Source organism: Ambystoma mexicanum, chromosome 12 (assembly GCF_040938575.1).
Source record: "Ambystoma mexicanum isolate Mex_15411 chromosome 12, UKY_AmexF1_1, whole genome shotgun sequence".
NCBI lineage: Eukaryota > Metazoa > Chordata > Amphibia > Caudata > Ambystomatidae > Ambystoma > Ambystoma mexicanum.
In genome coordinates, this window is record NC_090936.1 from 43116253 (window position 1) to 43136180 (window position 19928).

The following is a 19928-nucleotide window of genomic DNA, read 5'->3' on the forward strand; positions in this document are numbered from 1 at the left end:
TCAAAGGTGATTTATTACATGCCAGCCCTAAACCAGCCTTTTTCAATGTGTATTCCTGGGCTCTATTGTTAAGATCTCAAAGCGACATTTGAAGGCCTTTACCTTCATCTATTTCAATCCTCATCAACTTGGATAGATTACAAATAATTTGGGGGGGGCGGGGGGAACTCACAAAATGTGACTATACATTGGAAAACAAAAGCACTATGCAAAGGACAGTATTCAAAGGCTGTGTACATACATATATATAGCCCTTGTTTGGGTGATAGGGCACTGCCCTGCCTGTAAGCAGAAAGATCTAACCTTCCCATTTGCAAAGTTCATACAAAGACTATGACCACCACCATAGGGGTAATCTGACCCAATATTTGCAATTTGAACGTTATTATTGCTCACCTCACCTAGACACAAGATGTCCCGAATTTGTTGGAAAAAACCCTCTTAAAAGAACACTCTTGTATGCGTCTTAATTGCCAGCGTTTAATGAATTCCCTCTGCAATATTGAATGCGTTACTCGAGTCGTTAAATGTGCCTGTCAAGTTCTTAGATTTCCAGCCCTCCCGTCATATGAATTGTTGTGCATAGGGATATCGTTAATATACAGCATATTTTGAGGTGGTTAGATCACCCTGTCGCTATAATACCCTGGCTATTGTTCTTGTTGTGACAATTTGTGGGAAAAAGGAAAATTAATATTTGCAACTTGGGCACGGCATGCTGCCCCAAGTGTCACTTAGGGTCTTAAGAGCCATGCGATTTTAAGTCTCCTTGGTTACCGATACAATTTCTGCTTTACCAGCACAAGCAATAAAGGATGTTTCGAGGGGATTGGGTCCTCCGACGTATTCCATATCTATGACAGGTAATCACCACAGCTGTGCTGCTTCGGAAAATTTTCCGGCGTCTGCGTCCTGCGTCGATGACGTCGATACGCCGACGTCTAGGACCTCCTCCGACGTCCGACGTCATCCGATGTGATAAGTAGGACGCACGACGCCTGTAGCCTCAGTTCCGTTTTTTCCGCGAACGTGTTGCTTCGTGTTTCTCGGTTCTGTTCTTTCTGGTTCTTCGAACCTGTTCGTTTGTGAATTTCGGCGATGTCTTCTACTTCGTCTTCAACCCCGCGTCCGGGCTTTAAGAAGTGCGGGGAGTGTGGGTCCATGATGTCGGTGACTGACTCGCACGACGCCTGCCTCTGGTGCCTCGGGGAGGCCCACGACACGGATGACTGTGTTGACTGCCTGTCGCTCACGTCCAAAGCCTTACGCGAACGTAAGAAGAAGTTGTCGGTAGGTCGGGTGTCCAAGCCCCGTAAGTCGAAGTCGGCGGGGCTTTCGACGGATGATTCGAGGGGTGACTCTCCGCGTCATCGTCGGAAGTCTCGTCGGTCTTCTTCTAGGAGTGGGTCTCGCCACTCCTCAGCCTCTTCGAGGCATTCTCGGAAGCGCCGTCACCGGTCGCCTTCCAGGTCCTCTTCCGAGGATTCTGCCCGGCACGTCGGTTACCCCACCAGCCGTGCGACGCCGGAGGAATGGACTTCCTTCGGGAAGAAAATGTTGGCGATTCTTGAGTCGCAGGGTACTCAGCCGTCCGCGCCCCCGAGTGGGGTCGGCTGTGTGAGGTCGAGAGACACCGCTCGCAAGAGTGGTCGGCACGAGTCACGGGAGCGGTCCCGTTCGGACAAGGAGGCTCGTTCTCGCCGTACCCGTTCCAGGTCCCGGTCCTCGACGCGTTCGAGACCGCGTGCTCCTGTGAAGTCTTCGAGGAAGACGTCGACGTCTGAGGCGTCGAGGGCGTCGACAGGCTTTCTCGAGGCTCCGGCTTCGAGGACGTCGTCGAGGCCGTCGACATTCAGGTCGTCGAGGGACACGCTCGGGGCTCCGGCCTCGAGGGCTGTGTCGACGCCGCCGATACTGGAGGCGCTGCATCTGACGTCGACGCCGATTTCCTCGGCGTCGACGCAGATCCTCTCGGCGCCGTTGCCGGTTTTCTCGGCGTCGGCGCCGATTCGCTCGACGCCATCGACGCCTTTCGTGTCGGAGGTGCCCCGTGTCACGGGTGTACCCCCTAGGAAGGCTCTGGTTCAGAGCAAGCACTCTCGGGTGCCTTTTCGCCACCTGGAATTTATTTCGGAGGCGGATGAGGATTCTGATGGCCTGGTTCCTAGTCTGGTGCCTGATGAAATTGTCTCGGGCCATAGTCGGTTTGACGATTTGAGGCAGTCGCTGCATGATGCCAGTGGACTGGACACCTCTCCGGAGGTGGAATTTAGTCGGCCTGAGCCTGGCTCCCATGCCGATTCCTCATACCGGCGCCTTATGGCTAGGGTGTCTGAGTATCTGGGATGGTCTGCTCCCCCAGGGGAGTTTGTGCAGGATGATCTGACGGACATCCTTGATGTTGGTCCCCCAACTGACCCGGTACTGCCGTTCCATATGGCTTTACAGCGTAGGGTGGCGGCGGCTTGGACTGCTCCGGAGAGTCTCCCGGCAGTGGGCAGATCCTTGTCGCGAAAATACCGTCCAGCCAGTGGCGACCCCTGCTACTTGACCAGGCACCCCACTCCGGAAAGTTTGGTGGTGCAGGCGGCCACGGCCCCGGCAAAGCAGGCGTCGTACCCTACCATCCCTCCTGATAGGGACGACAAACGTTTTGATGGCTGGGCGAAGAAGGTGTTTTCTTCTGGTGGTATGGCGCTTCAGGCGGCCAACTCCGTTTGTGCCTTGTCGCGTTTCACGCACACTCTGTGGAACTGTGTTGCGTTAGCGGCTGAACATATTCCCGAAGGGGTCGAACGGGATGGTTTCCTTGCTATGGTCCAGGATGGTAAGGATGCCATGTGTGAGTCCGTTCAGTCGGGTTTGGACTTAGCTGAATGCGTCAGTAGGTCCATGGCGGCGAGCACCGTGATACGCAGGTTTGCGTGGTTGCGGAAGTCGGGGTTTGCTCCTGATGTGCAGTCCCGGCTCCTCAACATGCCCTTTGATGGTGAACATCTTTTTGGCAGCAAGGCTGACGAGAGCCTTGAGAGGTTGCAGACCTCAAAAGCTGCAGCGAAGTCGTTGGGCGCTGCAGTTCGCCAACCTCCGCTTTTTCGTCCTAGGGGACAGCAGTGGAGGGGTGGCTCCTTTCGCTATTACTCGTCCTTTGGTAGAGCGAGAGGAGCTGGCAGTCAAAGGGGCCAACGCAGGGGTACCAGAGGTGGACGACAAGGTACCCGTGGTGCCAAGGCCGCTCGGGCAGTTGCCTCTTTGCCCTCAGGTAACGCCGCAGCCGCTCCTACTCAGTCATGAGGCCATGTACCATGGTTCGCCGGTTGGGGGAAGGCTGGCGCAGCATCTTGTAGAGTGGCGTGCCATTACTTCAGATGTGTGGGTTCTGGAGATCATGACCCACGGCTACTGTCTTCCCTTTCGGCACAGGCCTCGCGACAATCCACCGGGGAACCTCTCTTTGAAGTGTCCGGATCCGCTCCTTGCGCAGGAAATTCGAGCCCTGCTGGAGAATGGCGCCATAGAACTGGTGCCTGTAGCGGAGAGGAACAAGGGATGGTATTCCCCTTATTTTTTGAGTTCGAAGAAAGACGGGGGATTGAGACCCATCATGGACTTGCGCGGTTTGAACAAACTCCCCAGGAAGGACAAGTTCCAGATGGTTACTCTCTCTCAAGTCCTCCAGGCCCTTCGGCTTCAGGACTGGTTGGTGTCGCTCGTCCTCAAGGATGCTTACTTCCATGTGCCGATCCATCCCAAGCACAAGAAGTACCTGAGGTTCGCGGTTGGCGACTCGCACTTTCAGTTTCGGGTCCTGCCGTTCGGTTTGACCTCCGCCCCGAGGGTTTTCACCAAGCTCATGGTGGTGGTGGCAGCGCATCTCAGGCAAGGGGGGATTCACGTCTACCCCTACCTGGACGATTGGTTGATCAGGGCAGGCTGGGCTTCTCCCTCAATTTAAAGAAGTCCCATTTGACGCCAACACAGAGGCTCCAGTACATCGGAGCAGTGCTCGACACTTCCCTGGGGCAGTGTTTTCCTCCCCAGGTGAGGGCTCTTCACATTCAGCAGATGGTGCACAAGTTTCAGCATGCCCAGACGCTCCCGGCGTTCGAGTTCTTGAGGTTGCTCGGCCTCTTGGCATCCTGAATTCTTCTGGTGCCAGAGGCTCGCCTGCGCATGAGATCTTTGCAGTGGGCACTCAAGATGCAATGGTCGCAGTCCTCCGGCAGGATGTCGGACCCGATTCAGGTGCCGCCCTCGGTCGCCCAGGACCTTCTGTGGTGGGCCGTCGAAGGCAACTTGATGAAGGGGGCTCCATTTTGGCTTCCCTGGCCGGAGGTGACGGTCGTGACGGATGCATCCCTCACGGGATGGGGGGCTCATGCCAACGAGCTGACAGTCAGCGGTCGTTGGTCTCCGTCGGAGTCCAGACTCCATATCAATCTGTTGGAGCTGAGGGCCGTCAGGCTAGCCCTGAAGGCTTTTCTGCCGACTGTGCGAGGAAGGAATGTCCTGATCCTGACGGACAACACGGTGGCCATGCACTACCTCAACAAAAAGGGGGGGGCAGGGTCACTTCCTCTGTGCAGGGAGGCGATGCAGCTCGAGTTCTGGGCCATCCAGCAGGAAGTTTCGGTCTCGGCAGTTCATCTGGCCGGAGTCGAAAACGTGACGGCGGACGCTCTGAGCAGGCAGAGCGCGATCTCTCACGAGTGGGAGTTGGCTCAGGAGATTCTCCTGGAGATCTTCGCCCTTTGGGGGACCCCTCAAGTGGATCTCTTCGCCTCCAGTGTCAACCGGAAGTGCGGGAGGTTCTGCTCGCGGGAATTTCCTCCAAGAGGGGCCTTAGGAGACGCGTTCGTGGTGGATTGGTCGTTCCCGCTGCTGTACGCGTTTCCTCCAGTCCCCGTCATCCCGCAAGTGCTGCGTAGGTTGCGGAAGTTCGGTTCCCGGATGATCCTCATTGCTCCGGCGTGGGCTCGGAGGACGTGGTACCCGGACCTTCTCGACTTGTCCATCTGCCCTCCACGTCGTCTTCCCTACCGAGACGATCTGCTCTCACGGGAGGGGGGTCTGGTTCTCCATCCTGAGGTCAGATCCCTCAACCTTCACGCTTGGCTTCTGAAAGGTTGAGGTATAGGGATTGGGACCTCCCTGAAGACGTGATGGAGGTGTTGCTTTCGGCCCGAAGGCCAGCAACTAAGTCTCTGTACCGTTGCCGTTGGCGTAAGTTCTGCGACTGGTGCAGAGTTCGGAATGTGGATCCTTTTGCATGTGACATCCCCATGGTTCTGTCCTTTTTGCTTTCTTTGGCCCACAGGGGCTTGCAAGTGGGTACCATTAAAGGTTACCTGGCAGCGCTGTCCATCTTTAAGCGCTCGTCTGATGAGTGTTCTTACTTTAAGATCCCTTTAATTTCACAGTTTCTGAAAGGGCTCACTAATGTGTTCCCTCCGTCACCTTTCCTGGTGCCCGGTTGGGATTTAAACCTTGTTCTTAGGTTTCTTATGGGTGCTCCGTTTGAGCCTTTACATTCTTGCCCTTTGAGGCTGTTAACTCTGAAAACTGTCTTTTTAGTTGCGGTTACTTCCGCTCGCAGAGTGAGTGAGTTGCAGGCACTTTCAGTTAAGCCACCCTTCACTGTATTTCACAAGGACAGGGTTGTCCTTCGAGTTCGTCCTTCTTTTCTTCCGAAGGTAGTGACGGAATTTCATTTAGCCCAGAAGGTTGTTCTTCCGGCATTCTATCCTCCTCCGCATCCTGGTAAGGAAGAGGAGAGGCTCCATAGGCTTGATCCTAGGAGAGCTTTAAGCTTTTATGTTTCACGCATGTCCCGGGTCAGAGTGGACGATCAACTCTTTATTGGTTACGCTGGTAAGCGTTTGGGGCAAGCGGTGACGAAACAGACTTTGTCCCGCTGGATTGTTTTGGCCATCTCGGAGTGTTACCGCTTGGCGGGTAAGGACCCACCGGCTGGCTTGCGGGCCCATTCTACCAGGGGCATGGCTGCATCTACTGCCCTGCAGAGGGGTGTTCCTATTCGCAACATCTGTGATGCAGCCGCCTGGGCTTCAGTACATACATTTGTACGGCATTATTCCCTCGATTCCATCAGAGGGCAGGATCTGGCCTTTGGCAAGGCGGTCCTTTGCTCTGCTGTTTGATTGGCTATTCTAATTTTGTTTATAAATTCTTTCCCTCCTCCTTGCTCTGGTACTGCTTTGGGAGTCTGTCATAGATATGGAATACGTCGGAGGACCCAATCCCCTCGAAGAACAAGTTACTTTCTTACCTGGTAACGTTCTTTCGATGGGATGGTCCGACGACGTATTCCATATCGCTCCCGCCCTGCCTTCCCCGCTGCAGAATTTCTTTTGCGATTGCAGCTTACGTTCCGCAAGGCTTTGTGTCTGACTGGCAGTTGACTTCTGTCACACGTTCTGGGGGAAAAAACTACAACTGAGGCTACAGGCGTCGTGCGTCCTACTTATCACATCGGATGACGTCGGACGTCGGAGGAGGTCCTAGACGTCGGCGTATCGATGTCATCGACGCAGGACGCAGACGCCGGAAAATTTTCCGAAGCAGCACAGCTGTGGTGATTACCTGTCATAGATATGGAATACGTCGTCGGACCATCCCATCGAAAGAACGTTACCAGGTAAGAAAGTAACTTGTTCTTTTAACTGCATGGTCAAACATGCGATACGTGAAAAACATTGTGAAACTTTCACTCTCTGAACCCGGACAATCTCTGTGTTGATTTCGAAGGAAGAATCCATTTTCTGTTTGATCCAGGTTCTAAGGCATCTATATATACACACCACCATCAAAATGTCCTGCTGGCTGTTGCTACCCTGTTTATCCCTTTCGATAGCTTGTTTAATAGGCACACTACTTGGCTCTTTTACTTGATCTGATTCTGTGACCCACTCTTGCCTTGCAGAGGGCAGGCCGTAGGAGCTGTGCAATACATGACTCGCAGGCATTTGCTTGTTGGGTGGATACTTGGATCCAACTGAGACAATAGAAGAGCGAGAAGACTCCTTGTATGTTCAGTGCAATTTTTCTGTTTGTTAATGTGGCCCTATGTCAGATGTAAGACCATCCCGTTGTTCAGGTTATTTCTAATCAGTATCAGCTTAGAATTCTTAAGATGGGAGTGTGACTACAGAGTCCGCAGCAGCACTTGGCTATCCCTTAGGTGGCATTTTGGTGCTTTCTTCCTGGTTAAGGGGCATCACTTAAAAAGGGAATTAGCAACTTCAGATATAGTTTTGTCATCTCTGTTGGGTTTGTAAAGCACCACCTCCATATACATCTGGGTTTAATAGGTTGAGAGTTAGTTTTCCTGTTTACAGAGCTCATCCAGCCAAGCAGCTGGAGGGCGTTCTTTGCCTACGACGTGAGCTCACTAATAAGACCAACAAACATCGGTCATTAAACTCTCTGAGAGGGAGGGTAGTGTGCGACGATCATGGGTATCTGGACATTTCTCTGTTTAGTGTTTATGGATTTATTTTGAGTTGTCTTAGAAATGCTTAGCAGTAAGCAGTTTCTGCAAAATTAAAAACGTGTTCACTTTGCCCTCTCAAAGACAAAAGGTGGTTCTAAAATGAGCTGTGGTTGTAATAAATGCCCTGCAACTAAAATGGTTAATAAAAGAAACTGCTCAGGACCAGAAACCCTACTGAGGCAGAACAATGATCTTTTGTGCTTTTGAAACCTATGATTCACTGTGTACATCTAACTTTCAAATTTGAAACATAGCAATATGTTAGTGCTATACTTTATTTATTTTCTTCAATTTTTCAAAATCCTCACTCTCACTACTTTTAACTTAACAGAGACCTGATCAAAGTATTGAAATGGTATGTTGACCGAATAATAGAAGCAGAGCGCCAAGAACATATCCAGGAGGTGTTAAAGGTAAAAGATGTAATATTTTCTTTTTAAAAATAGCAAGTTACTGTAAGGGAGGCATGGTATCACAAGTGAAGACAGGCACAGGAGATATAATGTTCAAGGGTGTTTATTGAGAAAAAGGGTTGAATAAACCCCTGTCTGGCCCTATCTCTAAAAATGGGAGAATGCTCTACCATCAAATAATAAATGAAACAGTGCTAGTTGTGTCAGACTAAATGGCTTATACTAAATAAACCTATTGCCTGCCCTTATACTATTACAATAAATGGGTGCATGTAAAGGAAAAACAGTGTTCTAACAGAAAGGATCAAGATCGCTGAGCCAGCTCTCCACCCCACATTGGACAGCACAGAGTAAGGTGGTCCCCGTAGGCAGGATGACACATTCTGGCTTAGGCTCTTAACACAAAGGCAGTGCAAAACGTGGACCGAGACCTACTTGGCCTTCCACGTTAAAGTGTTACTTTCCAATTTCCAAAACACAGTTCACCAAAAAGTTCAAATCTGCCCCCCTATGTCGGGCTCAGACCTCTTGAAGCAAAAGGTCATGTTGGTCCCCCTCTGTCGGGCTCAGACCTCTTGAAGCAAAAGGCCATGTTGGTCCCCCTCTGTCGGGCTCAGACCACTTAAAGCAAAAATTCACGTCGGTCTCCCTCAGTTGGGCTCAGACCTTTCACAGCTTTTGCTGTGCATTGTGCGTGGCTTTTTTCTACAGACCTCTGCAGGACCACTTCGGCTTTCCAGCTTTCAATTCACACTCCTATTTTATTTGCCGCAGTGCTTCCTGGTCTGGGCCGTTCACTGTATTATGCATCAAAGTTCAACGGTAACGTTTTTAGTCTCCCATTTTCTCAGGGTTAATTTCAACCACCTCGCTTTTACAGTTCATTCACTTTATCGCTACAAACGTCTCACTTTTCACGGAGACCTTTGAGTGGGCTACTTCCTTTTGCCGGACCACTCTGTTACTCGGTATCGTTCACTTTACATCTATCGTCATTTCAAGTTTCATTCGCAGGTCTGCCTTTCTTCGCATCTCATCCACACGCATGCAGTCTTCAATTTCGCAATATAATGTTGCTACTTCAATATTTCTTTAGCACACACTGGTCCCTCATGTCGCTTGCCAACTCCCTGGCTGTGTGCGTTTCTTTCTTGCCTTTACTGTCTTCCAGTTTGTTTATTTATTTATTTTAATATTTATAAAGTGCCACATGCCCATGTGCCTCAAAGCGCAGATAAAGGGTGAACAAGGACAAACAGTGTGAACGATTGCAAAGGTCAGTGAGCAGGGAGGGTAGTCAGGAGGTACCAAGTTTAATCTGGGTTGAGATTAAACAGGTATGTTTTGATTTGTTTCTTAAACAGTACCAGATTGTTAGTCAGGCGTATATGCCTGGGAGTGAATTCCAATGTAGCGGGGCCTAGACATCGAATGATGTCCCCCCAAAGCACACCAGTTTGTATCTATGCTGTGCAAGAGAGGGGAAGGCAGAAGAAGTGAGCAGTCTATCTGATGTGTGGGTCTTCACTCGATCCTTTAGGTATTTTGGGCAGGAGTTGGTGTGGCATTTGAATGACAGTGTCAAGATCTTGTGTGTGATCCTGTGTTTTACTGGCAACCAGTGTAATGTCCTCCGACCATCAGATATGTGGGTGCATGCCATGAATGGCCCACACAGCATTGTTCAGCATTGCCACCTGCAGCGCTTGTATGTTTGCGCATGTGGTTCCCGCTAGGAGGCTATTGCAGTAGTCAAGTCTGGGATTTATCAGGGCTGCGGCTAGTAATGCACAGTGCTTAGTAGGGAGGAATGGCTGTATGTAAATTAGTAGCTTGGAGATGAGGCCACAGAAGGATCGAGTATCGAGGTCTCATGGCCAATTCATCATCAAGGACGACCCCTAATGTCTTGACTTTCTTGGAGATGTTAATGATGTTGCCTGTGATACAGAAATTGGCATAGGTGGGGTCTAATTTGTTAAGGTGAGATCTAGATGCCGTGATCAACAGCTCTGTTTTGCTACCATAAGGGCAAGGGAGTTGCTTGCCATCCATGTCTGGACTGCGTAATAGATTTTGTTTGTAGCAGCCAGATCCTGTTCATATTTCCCACTTAGCACAAGGACGACTTGGGTGTCGTCAGTATAGTTGGTATACTGTACACCTAGGACAGCCAATAAGTCGCGCAGGGGCCTGATGTATACATTCAACAGGGTAGGAGAAAGGCAAGAGCACTGAGGGATGTCACGTGTTAGATGGACGGGAGCTGTCCTCATCCACTGCTACCCGGGTGGTACATGGGCCAAGGACTGAGGATATTCACTGAGATGCCTGATCAGAGCAGTGTGCATTCTCCCCGAGCCTTGTCACTAGTAGAGTGTGGTCCACCAGATCGAAGGCCACGCAGAGATCCAAGAGCATCATTAGGGCGGGGGGGCCACTATCCGCTATGCTGGCTGAGGTTGATCTAAGATCCAGCATAGCAGTTTCCGTCCCGTGCTGAGCTCCAAAGCCTGATTACCATAAGCCTAAGATATGGTGGTCTTCGTTATGTTTCTGTATCTGTAAGTATGCCAATTTATCCATGATCTTAAGGATGAATGGCACGTTGGTGATTGGTTGATAATTGCAAGTAATGCTGGGGTCTGCATTGGCTTTTTTAAAAAAAATAGGGGCGTAATCCACGCTTCCTTGAGGGAGGAAGGGACCGCCCATTCATCGAAGGACAAATTAATGAGTTTAGTTATCCAGGGGGCAAGTAATTCCAGTGAGTCCTTGAAAACATCTGCTGGCCAACAATCGCCAAGGCAGGATGTGGATTTCAGGCCACATATGATTTTATGGACTTGTTCCTCTGAATAATGGGAGAAATTGAAGGTGGGGATGTTATTGGGTACAGCGTTTAGGTCCTGGATGTCATGGTCCTGAAGTCCGGGGCACAGGCATGCAGGGATCGCATGCACAGGAGACCTGGGTGGACACTGTCCTGGCGCCTTTGGCGCCAGGCTTATGAACAAAAGTAAACAAGAACATCCATTTAACACCAAAAAGCTTTTATTATGGACATAGCACCTCAGATGCATTAACCTTGAACATTCCATCCATTAAGCAGGATGCATTAACCTTGAACATTCCATCCATTAAGCAGCCCCAAGTGCATTCTTGGGTGTGGCTGCTAATGGATTGCCTTCGGACGTGCTCACTCTCTAGGAATGGCAGGGTGTGGCTGGTAAGCCGCCCCTAATGGGCATGCCCACGATCTCAGCTATATAAGCTGCCCCGATCCTCAAGACAGACGCTTCGCATTATTCTGCACTTGCAAGCAGCGTAACGCTCACCGTCGCCTGAGGTTAGACTTACCTTTGAAGATCCTGCTTCCTGGACATCCTGCTTCCTGCCAGCATACTTACCAACTGGGGGAAGCTGTTTTTACCTGCACATCTCTTCGGCGAACCAAGTATTCATCTGTACATTTTGTGGAATGCCGATATCTTCATCTTGGCACCGCAGCACGACACGCTCCATCGTCAACAGCACTGCCTGCAAGGAAAAACAGAAGACAAGGTTAGACATCGCAAAAACAGTTAGTTTAAGGTTGCGCTTCGCCATACTTTGCGCTTTTCCTTAAACCATCACTTACCTGCTGTCGAACATTGCGGTAGCATCCATCTTCCTTCCGGCCGTGTCTCGCGTCTTACAGCTGCATTGAGGCCGCATTTCTATCTAAGGGAAGAAAACAGAAGAGAGACATTTTTGCGGGCATAAATAGGAGCAACATATAAAGACATTAAACAGAGCTCAAGAAATACTTGGCAATCATAAGGAGAAGCATAGTCACAGCTGGACTGGACTAATCCTTATCAGGAATCAGTGAAGAAACTAGATCCCATTCGACGCGCCCCTGCCAGAAGTGGCAGGACGGAGAGCTTATCTTCCATAATTCACAGGTGAGCTTTTTGAGCCAGCATATGCTCACAGAAACCGTACTTTGGGGTGAAGGGTTCGAGAGGTAATACAATCACAGATTGACGCACTCACACACTCTTATCTCCACGCAGGAACAGTATCACCATGTACCACAGCTCACAGCTTTTCTACTGAGGAAGAGGCCTGAATGGGGTGATTCAAGTTCAGGGAGGGCTGCAACCATGCCCCAACACCTCTGCAGAGACCTGGTGAGCGTAACACTGGGGGACGTTGGCTTGGATATTACATACCTGTGATGATGACTGGATGTTACTGAGTTTATTTATGGACCGCAATCTTAGCCAAGAATCCATCATGGATTTCTTGGCAACATGCAGAGTCCCTAGCTAGGTCATGATTGGTGGGGGGTGGGTCCTGAAAGTCTGCCAAGCCTTTAAACAGTTTACTGGTGTTGGAACATGCATTTTTAATTCTGTAATTAAATTAGGTAGCTTTGTAATTGATGATGGCTGTCTTAAATTCCTTTACTGCTTGTTGATACTCGGCTAGCGTATCCAGGCTAGTATTCTTGCGCCAGGCTCTTTCCTGTGCTCCGTTTGTCTCTCTGATAGAAATAATATCATCTGAGAACCACATATTTTTATGTGCCTCAGGTTTGACCGTTTTACTTTTTAGTGAACTGAGATGACCAGTTTTATAGATGTGTAGCGATGCTCCACTAATTGGGAGGACTCAGTAAAGTTAGCAAGTGGCTCAAGGCTAGACGATAAGAGGGCATTGAATTTAGCAGGGGTAACATTCCTGAGGTTGCGTGAAAGTTTCTTGATTCTGGGTATTGTACTTAGTTTCGCCAGTGGTACATGGGGAGGTGTGCAGTGCCACGAATCAGAAAATGATCGGACCACACGCAGGGCGTGGCCTCGAGGCACAACACAGATAAGTGGTGAGACACCAACCAGTCAAGTGCGTGACCACCTTTGTGTGTGGCCTCCTTCACCCATTGTATGAGCCCATTGGACGTAAGGGATTCAGTGAGTGTAGAAGCCTGTTTGCCTTATGGATCGTCTGCCCAATAATTGAAATCCCCCATAATGATCAACAGATTTTCTGGCTTAATCATCTGACTGAGCAGCTCAAGAAATTGCTCCTCGAAAAGTGGCATTTCTCTGAGAGGTCTATAGAGGACTAGGATACGCAGAAAGGAGTTGGCTGGGATCTTGATTGATCACGAAACCCATGGTGATTCACAGTCATCTGGGCTAGTGTGGGAGATAGTGTGGCAGTCAGGGTTATTTTTGCACATTAAGGCTACCCCACCTCCATTACTGCTTGAGCGATCTGAAAGAAAGATCACATATTTGGGGGGTATTGATAAGGTGGAATCACTGTGTATAGAGGGGTTCAGCCAAGTTTCGGTTAGGGCGAACAGGTTGGGCCATATTTAGACAAATAGTCTACCACTTCAGTTCCATGTTTGAGCAATGATCTCGTATTAAGGAGAGAAAGAGCAATTCTGTTGGCTGTGTCGACTATTTCAGTTAATTGTGCACAAGTATGTGGTTGTATGCGGGTCGAGGGAGCTATAGGACACATTCTGATGGCCGGGTTGGGCAAGATGGAGCATCATAGACAGTAGTATAATCTGAGCGACCCCTCCTATTCCTTGCGCTGTTCCTTATGAGGTGTGATGCAACAGAGTTTCTAACCAGGCTGGTAGAAGCCATGGTGCCTTTGTGTCCAATAAAACAAATGTCTGGACGTACGAGTCAAGGTTAGTACCACAGGCTTGGCCTCGCCTCCCCAACTCTGCCGTTCACCCGGGAGGGTCGCTGGCATCCTTGAAACACAATGCAGCCTTCTTGTTTGGGATTCGGCATTCTCCACTTGTCTTTCGCTGCCTTTTGGAAGCAACAACCTCCTGCAGGGAACTCCTGGGGTTCTGCACCTGTGGCTCTAGTCCTTCGGCCCGTTGCTCTGCTTCAGTAGGTTCGCCCCAGAAACTCTGCTCTTACTCGTGTTCCACCTTGCTAAGTTTTTCTCTCAAAAATTGTCTTGGGACCTGAAGTCCCATAATGCACTTTTATTTCGCTCCCACTTCGCTAGCTCCCCTTTTGGCACTCTGGTGGTTTTGGGAGCAGCAAGAGTACAGGGGGGTGTTCTGTTGAGGTCAGGGTCCTACCACCTGCCTCTCAAAGGCCTGGGCCCTGCTGTTTGCCCAGGGGAGGAGCTCTGCTGTTGGCATTGCCAGGTGACCCCAGCTGCACCTGGTTTGGCTCCCTGGAGTTGGCACTCCCTCGCCTCACTGGCACTCCCTGTACTCACAGGCCCGGCAGTTAGGCAGTCCTTGGTTCTCCAGGCTTTCCAGGGTCTCTTCACGCCTTCCCCTCCTGTGCTCCATCCAGCATCCCCAGCTTGCTCAAAGTGTGCTTCTGTGTTCTGTTTTTTATGGTGACTGGGAGTCTTAATAGATTTCAGGTGGGAATGGTTGTAGTGGGAGTCCTGACCTAGTCTGGCCTCATTATTGGGACAAAATGGCGACTGCCTGGTGCATTGGTTCCTATGGGTAATCTTGTTTGTTTGTTTATTCGTGTTTAATGCGTACCGGACCCAAGGGTATCAGGGCGCAGCAGTTACAGGATATGCAAAGCTTAGTTTCAGAGTTACACAATAAAGTAATTACAGGACATAGACAAGTCAAAAGTATACATAGTTACACAGTGGATATAATACAAGAGGGAAAACAGATATATACAATAGAAAAAAAACATTGTTGCCTGGCAGGGTACTTGCATGGGAGAGACTAAGAATCGGAGGACTTGACAGTATCTTCAAAGCTCTTGTTCTCTTCTTCCTCGTTTCAATGGTTTCTGGAAAATGCACTGGGGAGGGATTCTGGGAGTCGTCTTTTCTAGGGATGGTGGAATAAAATTAGTAACTTGCTGTCAGAAAAAGGGAGACAATCACCTTTTTTTAAATGACGGGGGAATATGTGTAATTCCCTTTCCCTTATTCTCGTATAACTCCCTTTTGTCTTGGTACAGGTTGGAATTGGGGAGGGGTTAACGAGATGGGACTCGCAACACCCTATGCAGGTGGAGGGAATGTCAGGTAGGGGTGTGGCGGAAAGAGGGTTATGGCGTCTCTCGCTGTCGGATGTCTCACCCCCATTCCCCGAAGATCCCTCACCCAGGTGATCCTCCCCCACTTGCCCACCCCCAGGGTCTGGATCCCAGGGCGATGGCCGTGCCCTGGCCACCTGAGAAAGAGATCCCTGGGTTTCAGATAGTGAGACACCCATAGGTTTCCTACATTACCTTGTTTGTGGCTAAAGAGCATTTGTGTAGTGTGATGAGGTTACATGTGGGACACTAGGTTGGTGTGGAATGCCCTGGGAACAGAGACCACTGACAGCATTATGATTCAGGTCCTGGAGGTGGTGTATGGGGATATCCCAGTTCACCCATCCCGTCCCTAGCCTCGTTCTGCACCATGTTGAGCACTGGTTTGTGGCCCACTGAATGCATGCTAAAAACTGGAAAGGAAGGTTTGGGAATTGAGGTAGGAGCCAGTGCGACCCCTCCATGAACAATAATAAATCTAGTACTTCAATGGATTGCATTCTCCCATAGATTCCTCATCTTCATAGATATTCATCCTGCATCAGCTGCTCTCAAATCTTTTTCACAGGGGGCATAGTGGCGCTCGACATAGTATCTCGACGACTCCCTCTTTGATGAGGAGGGCGACCCAATACCTTTTGGGTTAGAACTAATAGGGGGTGCAGCCTTCGGTCCATTTCCCGATTTCATGGCGTATCAGGCAGGGTTACTGGAACTAGCAGAGGGCCTTCATGATGCAAGCAGACTGGACACGTCCCCGGATGAGGAGTTCAACAATCAAACCCATATACACACCCAAACGCTCAACACAGCAAGGTGGCCGAGAAGGTTGTCGTGGCTCTAGGGCTCAGTGCTCCGTGAAAGCTAATATTACAGTATGATCTTAACAACATTTTCAACCAGTGACCACAGGCTGAATTTGCTTTACCATTCAATGCCAACATAGAGGACCCTGTCATGCGCTTGTGACAATGCCCATGTACGACGCTGGCGGTTGACACAGTGCTGACAAAGTAGTATGAACCAGCAAGAGGCAATCTTCCATTCTTGACGGCCCACCCGAACCCTGAAGGACTTGTGGTGCAGGCCGTGACGGTTACGTCTAGGCCCTCAACGTCAAACCTCCCCACTGTTAGAAAGTCAACGCTTTGGCGACGAAAGTGTCTGCCTCAGGGAGTATGGCGCTTGAAGCCATTAATGCCTCTTGTACCTTTTGCAAAGTTTGTGCATGTCCTATGAAACACAATCTCAGAGGCATCCAACCATTTCCTGGTAGGGGAGGTCAGGAATGGTTTCATGGAGATAATAGCTGATGATAAGGAGATGGCCTATCTGGCACTCCAAGCTCGATTGGACACTGCAGAATGTATGGGCAGAGCCATAGGTAGATCGATGGTATTGCGCATGTCAGCCTACCTAAGGGGTTCAAGGTGTTCCCTGAACGTCCAGTCGAAGCTGCTAGATCTTTTCTTCAATGGAGAGCATGTATTTAGCCTCAAAGCCGATGAGTCCCTCAAAAACATCAAAGACTCTATGCTGATAGCTACATCTCTGAGGTTGTGTTACGACCAATCATAGTGTTCTTGGCAAATGGTCATTCTGGCGCCGTTGGCGGCGTATATCGAATATACAATTCCCCCAATCCAAGATGGCCGGGGTTTTACCGGTGAACAGTGCAGTGTTTCGGGAGACTGCAGAACAAGCTCCTCCCATTCATCACAGGAACGTATTTCCGGTTCCGGATCCATCACAGCATCGCGTTGCTACTGTACACAGAAGTCACGCTTCGAATTCTCACATCCACCCCCCGGAACTCTTGAGCTAGCCATTTTGTTGCTCACTTCAACACGGAAACCTCCGGGACCCTTCCACGTTAGCTCAACCCACATCTTACACGCACACGGACCACACCTCCCGACTGCCACTGCGGTTGGAAACCAAGTCCTGGCCTCCAGATACTAGTTCCAGCACCCAGTCGGGATTACGATATTATCCTTCCTCCTGCACGTGGGATCCAATCTCTCAGCATCTCCATACAGTCTCAATCCAAGGCCAACACGGACAGCTGAGGGAAGGAGACGTTGAATTTAACACAAAGGAATAAAACGCCAAACCGACCCTACGGGGATACGCATCGGCATCCCGTCCCGTCCAGCCACTTCTCCGTTGGATTCCACCAGCAAGGGTTTTCTCCCCCTTGAGGGTTTCCCTGGCGTCTTCACTCTGCGCCGATCGATCAGCGCCGAGAGAGGGTGTCAGGTGAATCACTCCTTTCCTCCGAATACCCTCCGAAGACCAGGTAGGAGACGCCTTGTTCATATACTCGTGTAATTTTGAGAAGGTGATTGTCGGCGATTCCCTCCTGTTGAGGGACGCCATTTACATAGGTTGGTTCCCTATTAACAACCATAACAGTTAGCAACGCCAAGAAAAAAATAAAATAACTTCGATCACCTTCCCCACGAGTATCCGGGCAGGAAATCTCTTCCTACCATGGATCAACAGATCCAACAACTCGCGGCAGCCATGCAGGCCTTGTCCACCGAGGTACAGAATCTCAAACAGGAAAATGCCTCTCTAAAGAGTCAAGTGGGTAGATCGGCTCAATGCTCAGAGGTACCCCCAGGTCCACTTTCCTCTGGCAGGTTCGATGGAAACCCTCATCTTGTGAAAGAGTTCCTGGAATCATGCACTGTTCAATTTGCCTTTAAGGCAGCCTTTTTCCCAACAGACCGTGATAAAGTAGGTCATATGATTTCTCAAATGACCGGAGCAGCCTTAGACTGGGCCACTCCGTTAGTGACCAGTAACAATCCTATTTTGGATTCTTACACTGCCTTTTGTAATAGCGTAAAGAACATGTTTGGCAGACAAGAGGTGACTATAGCCTCTCAGGAACGTCTTTTGGACCTAAAACAAGGCTCTCAAGATATCCTGACGTATATCACCCGTTTCAAACAGATGGCGGCGGATACGGCCTGGACAATGCTGCACAATTTGGATTTCTCTATGAACTTACAGAAATCACAGCTATCACCAGCACAGAGGCTCCAGTTCATTGGAGCTATCCTGGACACCTAGGAAGGAAAGGCTTTTCCTTGCAAGGAGACAGTCACCAACGTGGCGAAGATAGCCTCTCTTCCAGAATTCCAGTAGTGTTCCGGCATTTGCTTTCCTGTGCCGGCTGGGCCTCATGGCATACTGTATTTTCCTGGTGCGTCAGGTGAGACTCCAGTTGAGATTCCTGCAGTGGCTTCTCAGGAGACAGTGGTTGCAGTATTTCGGCGAGATGTTGGTTGTTCTCCAGGTGTCGAGGTCTGTGGTCAACAACCTGTTCTGATGGAGCGACAGGATGCACATGTTGGCAGGAGAGCTTTTTTGGGCACTCAGGCTGGAGGCACAGGTAGTCACGGATGCCTCGCTGAGGGGTTGGGGAGCTCATTGTGGATCTCCGCAAATCAGCAGCCAATGATCCTAGAATGAAAAGTGTTGCCACATCAATCTGCTGAAACTGCATGCAGTCAGACTAGCCGCAGGAACAGCAACAGCACCCACTCTTCTCAGGTAGTAGCCCCCTGCCGCTGTTGTAAAGAAGCCTTACTCCACACTACAGCTAAAATGCCACTTGGAGACCAGTGGTCCCAGGAGAGGCCAGGGGATGCTGCATAATGATTACAGGATGGTGGACAGCCTTGGTGTGCAGAGCTGTCCACTGTATACCTCAGAGCACCTGGGAAATTCTTCTTCAAACAGGCTTTACCCAATAATGTTATATTTTTGCAAATCACAGAAATCTGACATTGATCTCACATTTACATGACCTGGACCCAGTTTTTGCTCGAGTGTTTTAAGAGGAGACACGCAGTGGAAAAGAGTGGGAGTTTGGAGTCGAGTGTGGAGATTGAGTAGAGTCGAACAGTGCAGGTTAGAGCATTGCAGAGCGACATGGGTGCGGAGAGGACAAAGAGATAGAAGACGAGGAGAAGGAGAAAAGAGGAGGCAGAGAAGAGAAAGAGAGGGAGAAGAGTAGAGAGGGAGTGGGAGGTGTGAAGTGTTGAGAGATAAGAGGAGGGGCTGGAAAGGTAAAGTGAGGGAAGTGAGCCGGGGTCAAAGAAGATCAGAAAAGTGAGGATGGGACAGAGGAGGTCAAACACTTTGAGCCGAAGATAAAGCTAGAGCTGTCCGAGGAATACTAAGGAAAGAGGAAGAGATGAATTAAAACAAAGACAGACCAAGAGAACATAGAGAAAAGAGAAGGCATGGAACCTGGGGAAAGACAAATAAACAGAGAAGGAACCAGACCAAGATCAGTGGAGAGGAGTTACATTCTCAGACAAAAGAGAGAGAGGAAGAAAACCTGGGGTGGAAGGAAAAGTGTAGTCTTTAATCCACTGGGCTAAAAGGGTGTAACGGTGGTGGCAAAGGACATATTCCTGAGATGTTGGGGAGATATTTTAAGAGTCCTCTGGTGAGGAGTTATAGAAACTAACCATTAGTGCTAAGCAGTGTTTGCCACTAAGTTAGACCAGACTAATCTTGGTAACCCCACAGGGCAGCCAGACAACACTCTTAGGGTGGGTGCTGAGTGGTGAAGAGGTCCAGTTTGTCAACCCATAAGCACGCAATGAAGGAGTACTGAAACAATACGCTCTTTAGTAGACAGGATATATTGGGATATACTTAGAGCTATATGATTTACAGGGAAGTACCAGGTTTAGGTGCATGCAATGTAAAACAAGTTAAAGGTAAAGACACAGAGACCCAAGACACTTAACGTCAGTAGAACAATTGAAGATACCCGCAGCACAATACCTTCTACTTCACAGACGTTTTCAGAGGTGGAGGGCAGTGATTTCGACACAGAGGGGGCTGTACAGGAAGTAACAGGTAAGTAGTAGAAATCAACTTATAACTTAAGAAAACAGTACATGATCTCTAACAGATCCAAATCACCTT

At 49.6% G+C, this 19928-nt stretch overlaps 1 protein-coding gene across 4 annotated transcripts in view; it reads left to right on the forward strand.

The window, feature by feature from the left end:
* Nucleotides 1–19928, forward strand: part of DOCK4 (dedicator of cytokinesis 4) — a 2129281-nt gene that overhangs the window by 846674 nt on the left and 1262679 nt on the right. For all 4 annotated transcript variants that reach the window (XM_069627915.1, XM_069627916.1, XM_069627917.1 and 1 more), the window contains exon 21: nt 7845–7926. In XM_069627915.1, coding sequence (XP_069484016.1) covers nt 7845–7926 — 82 coding nt within the window. The remainder of the gene's footprint in view (nt 1–7844; nt 7927–19928) is intronic.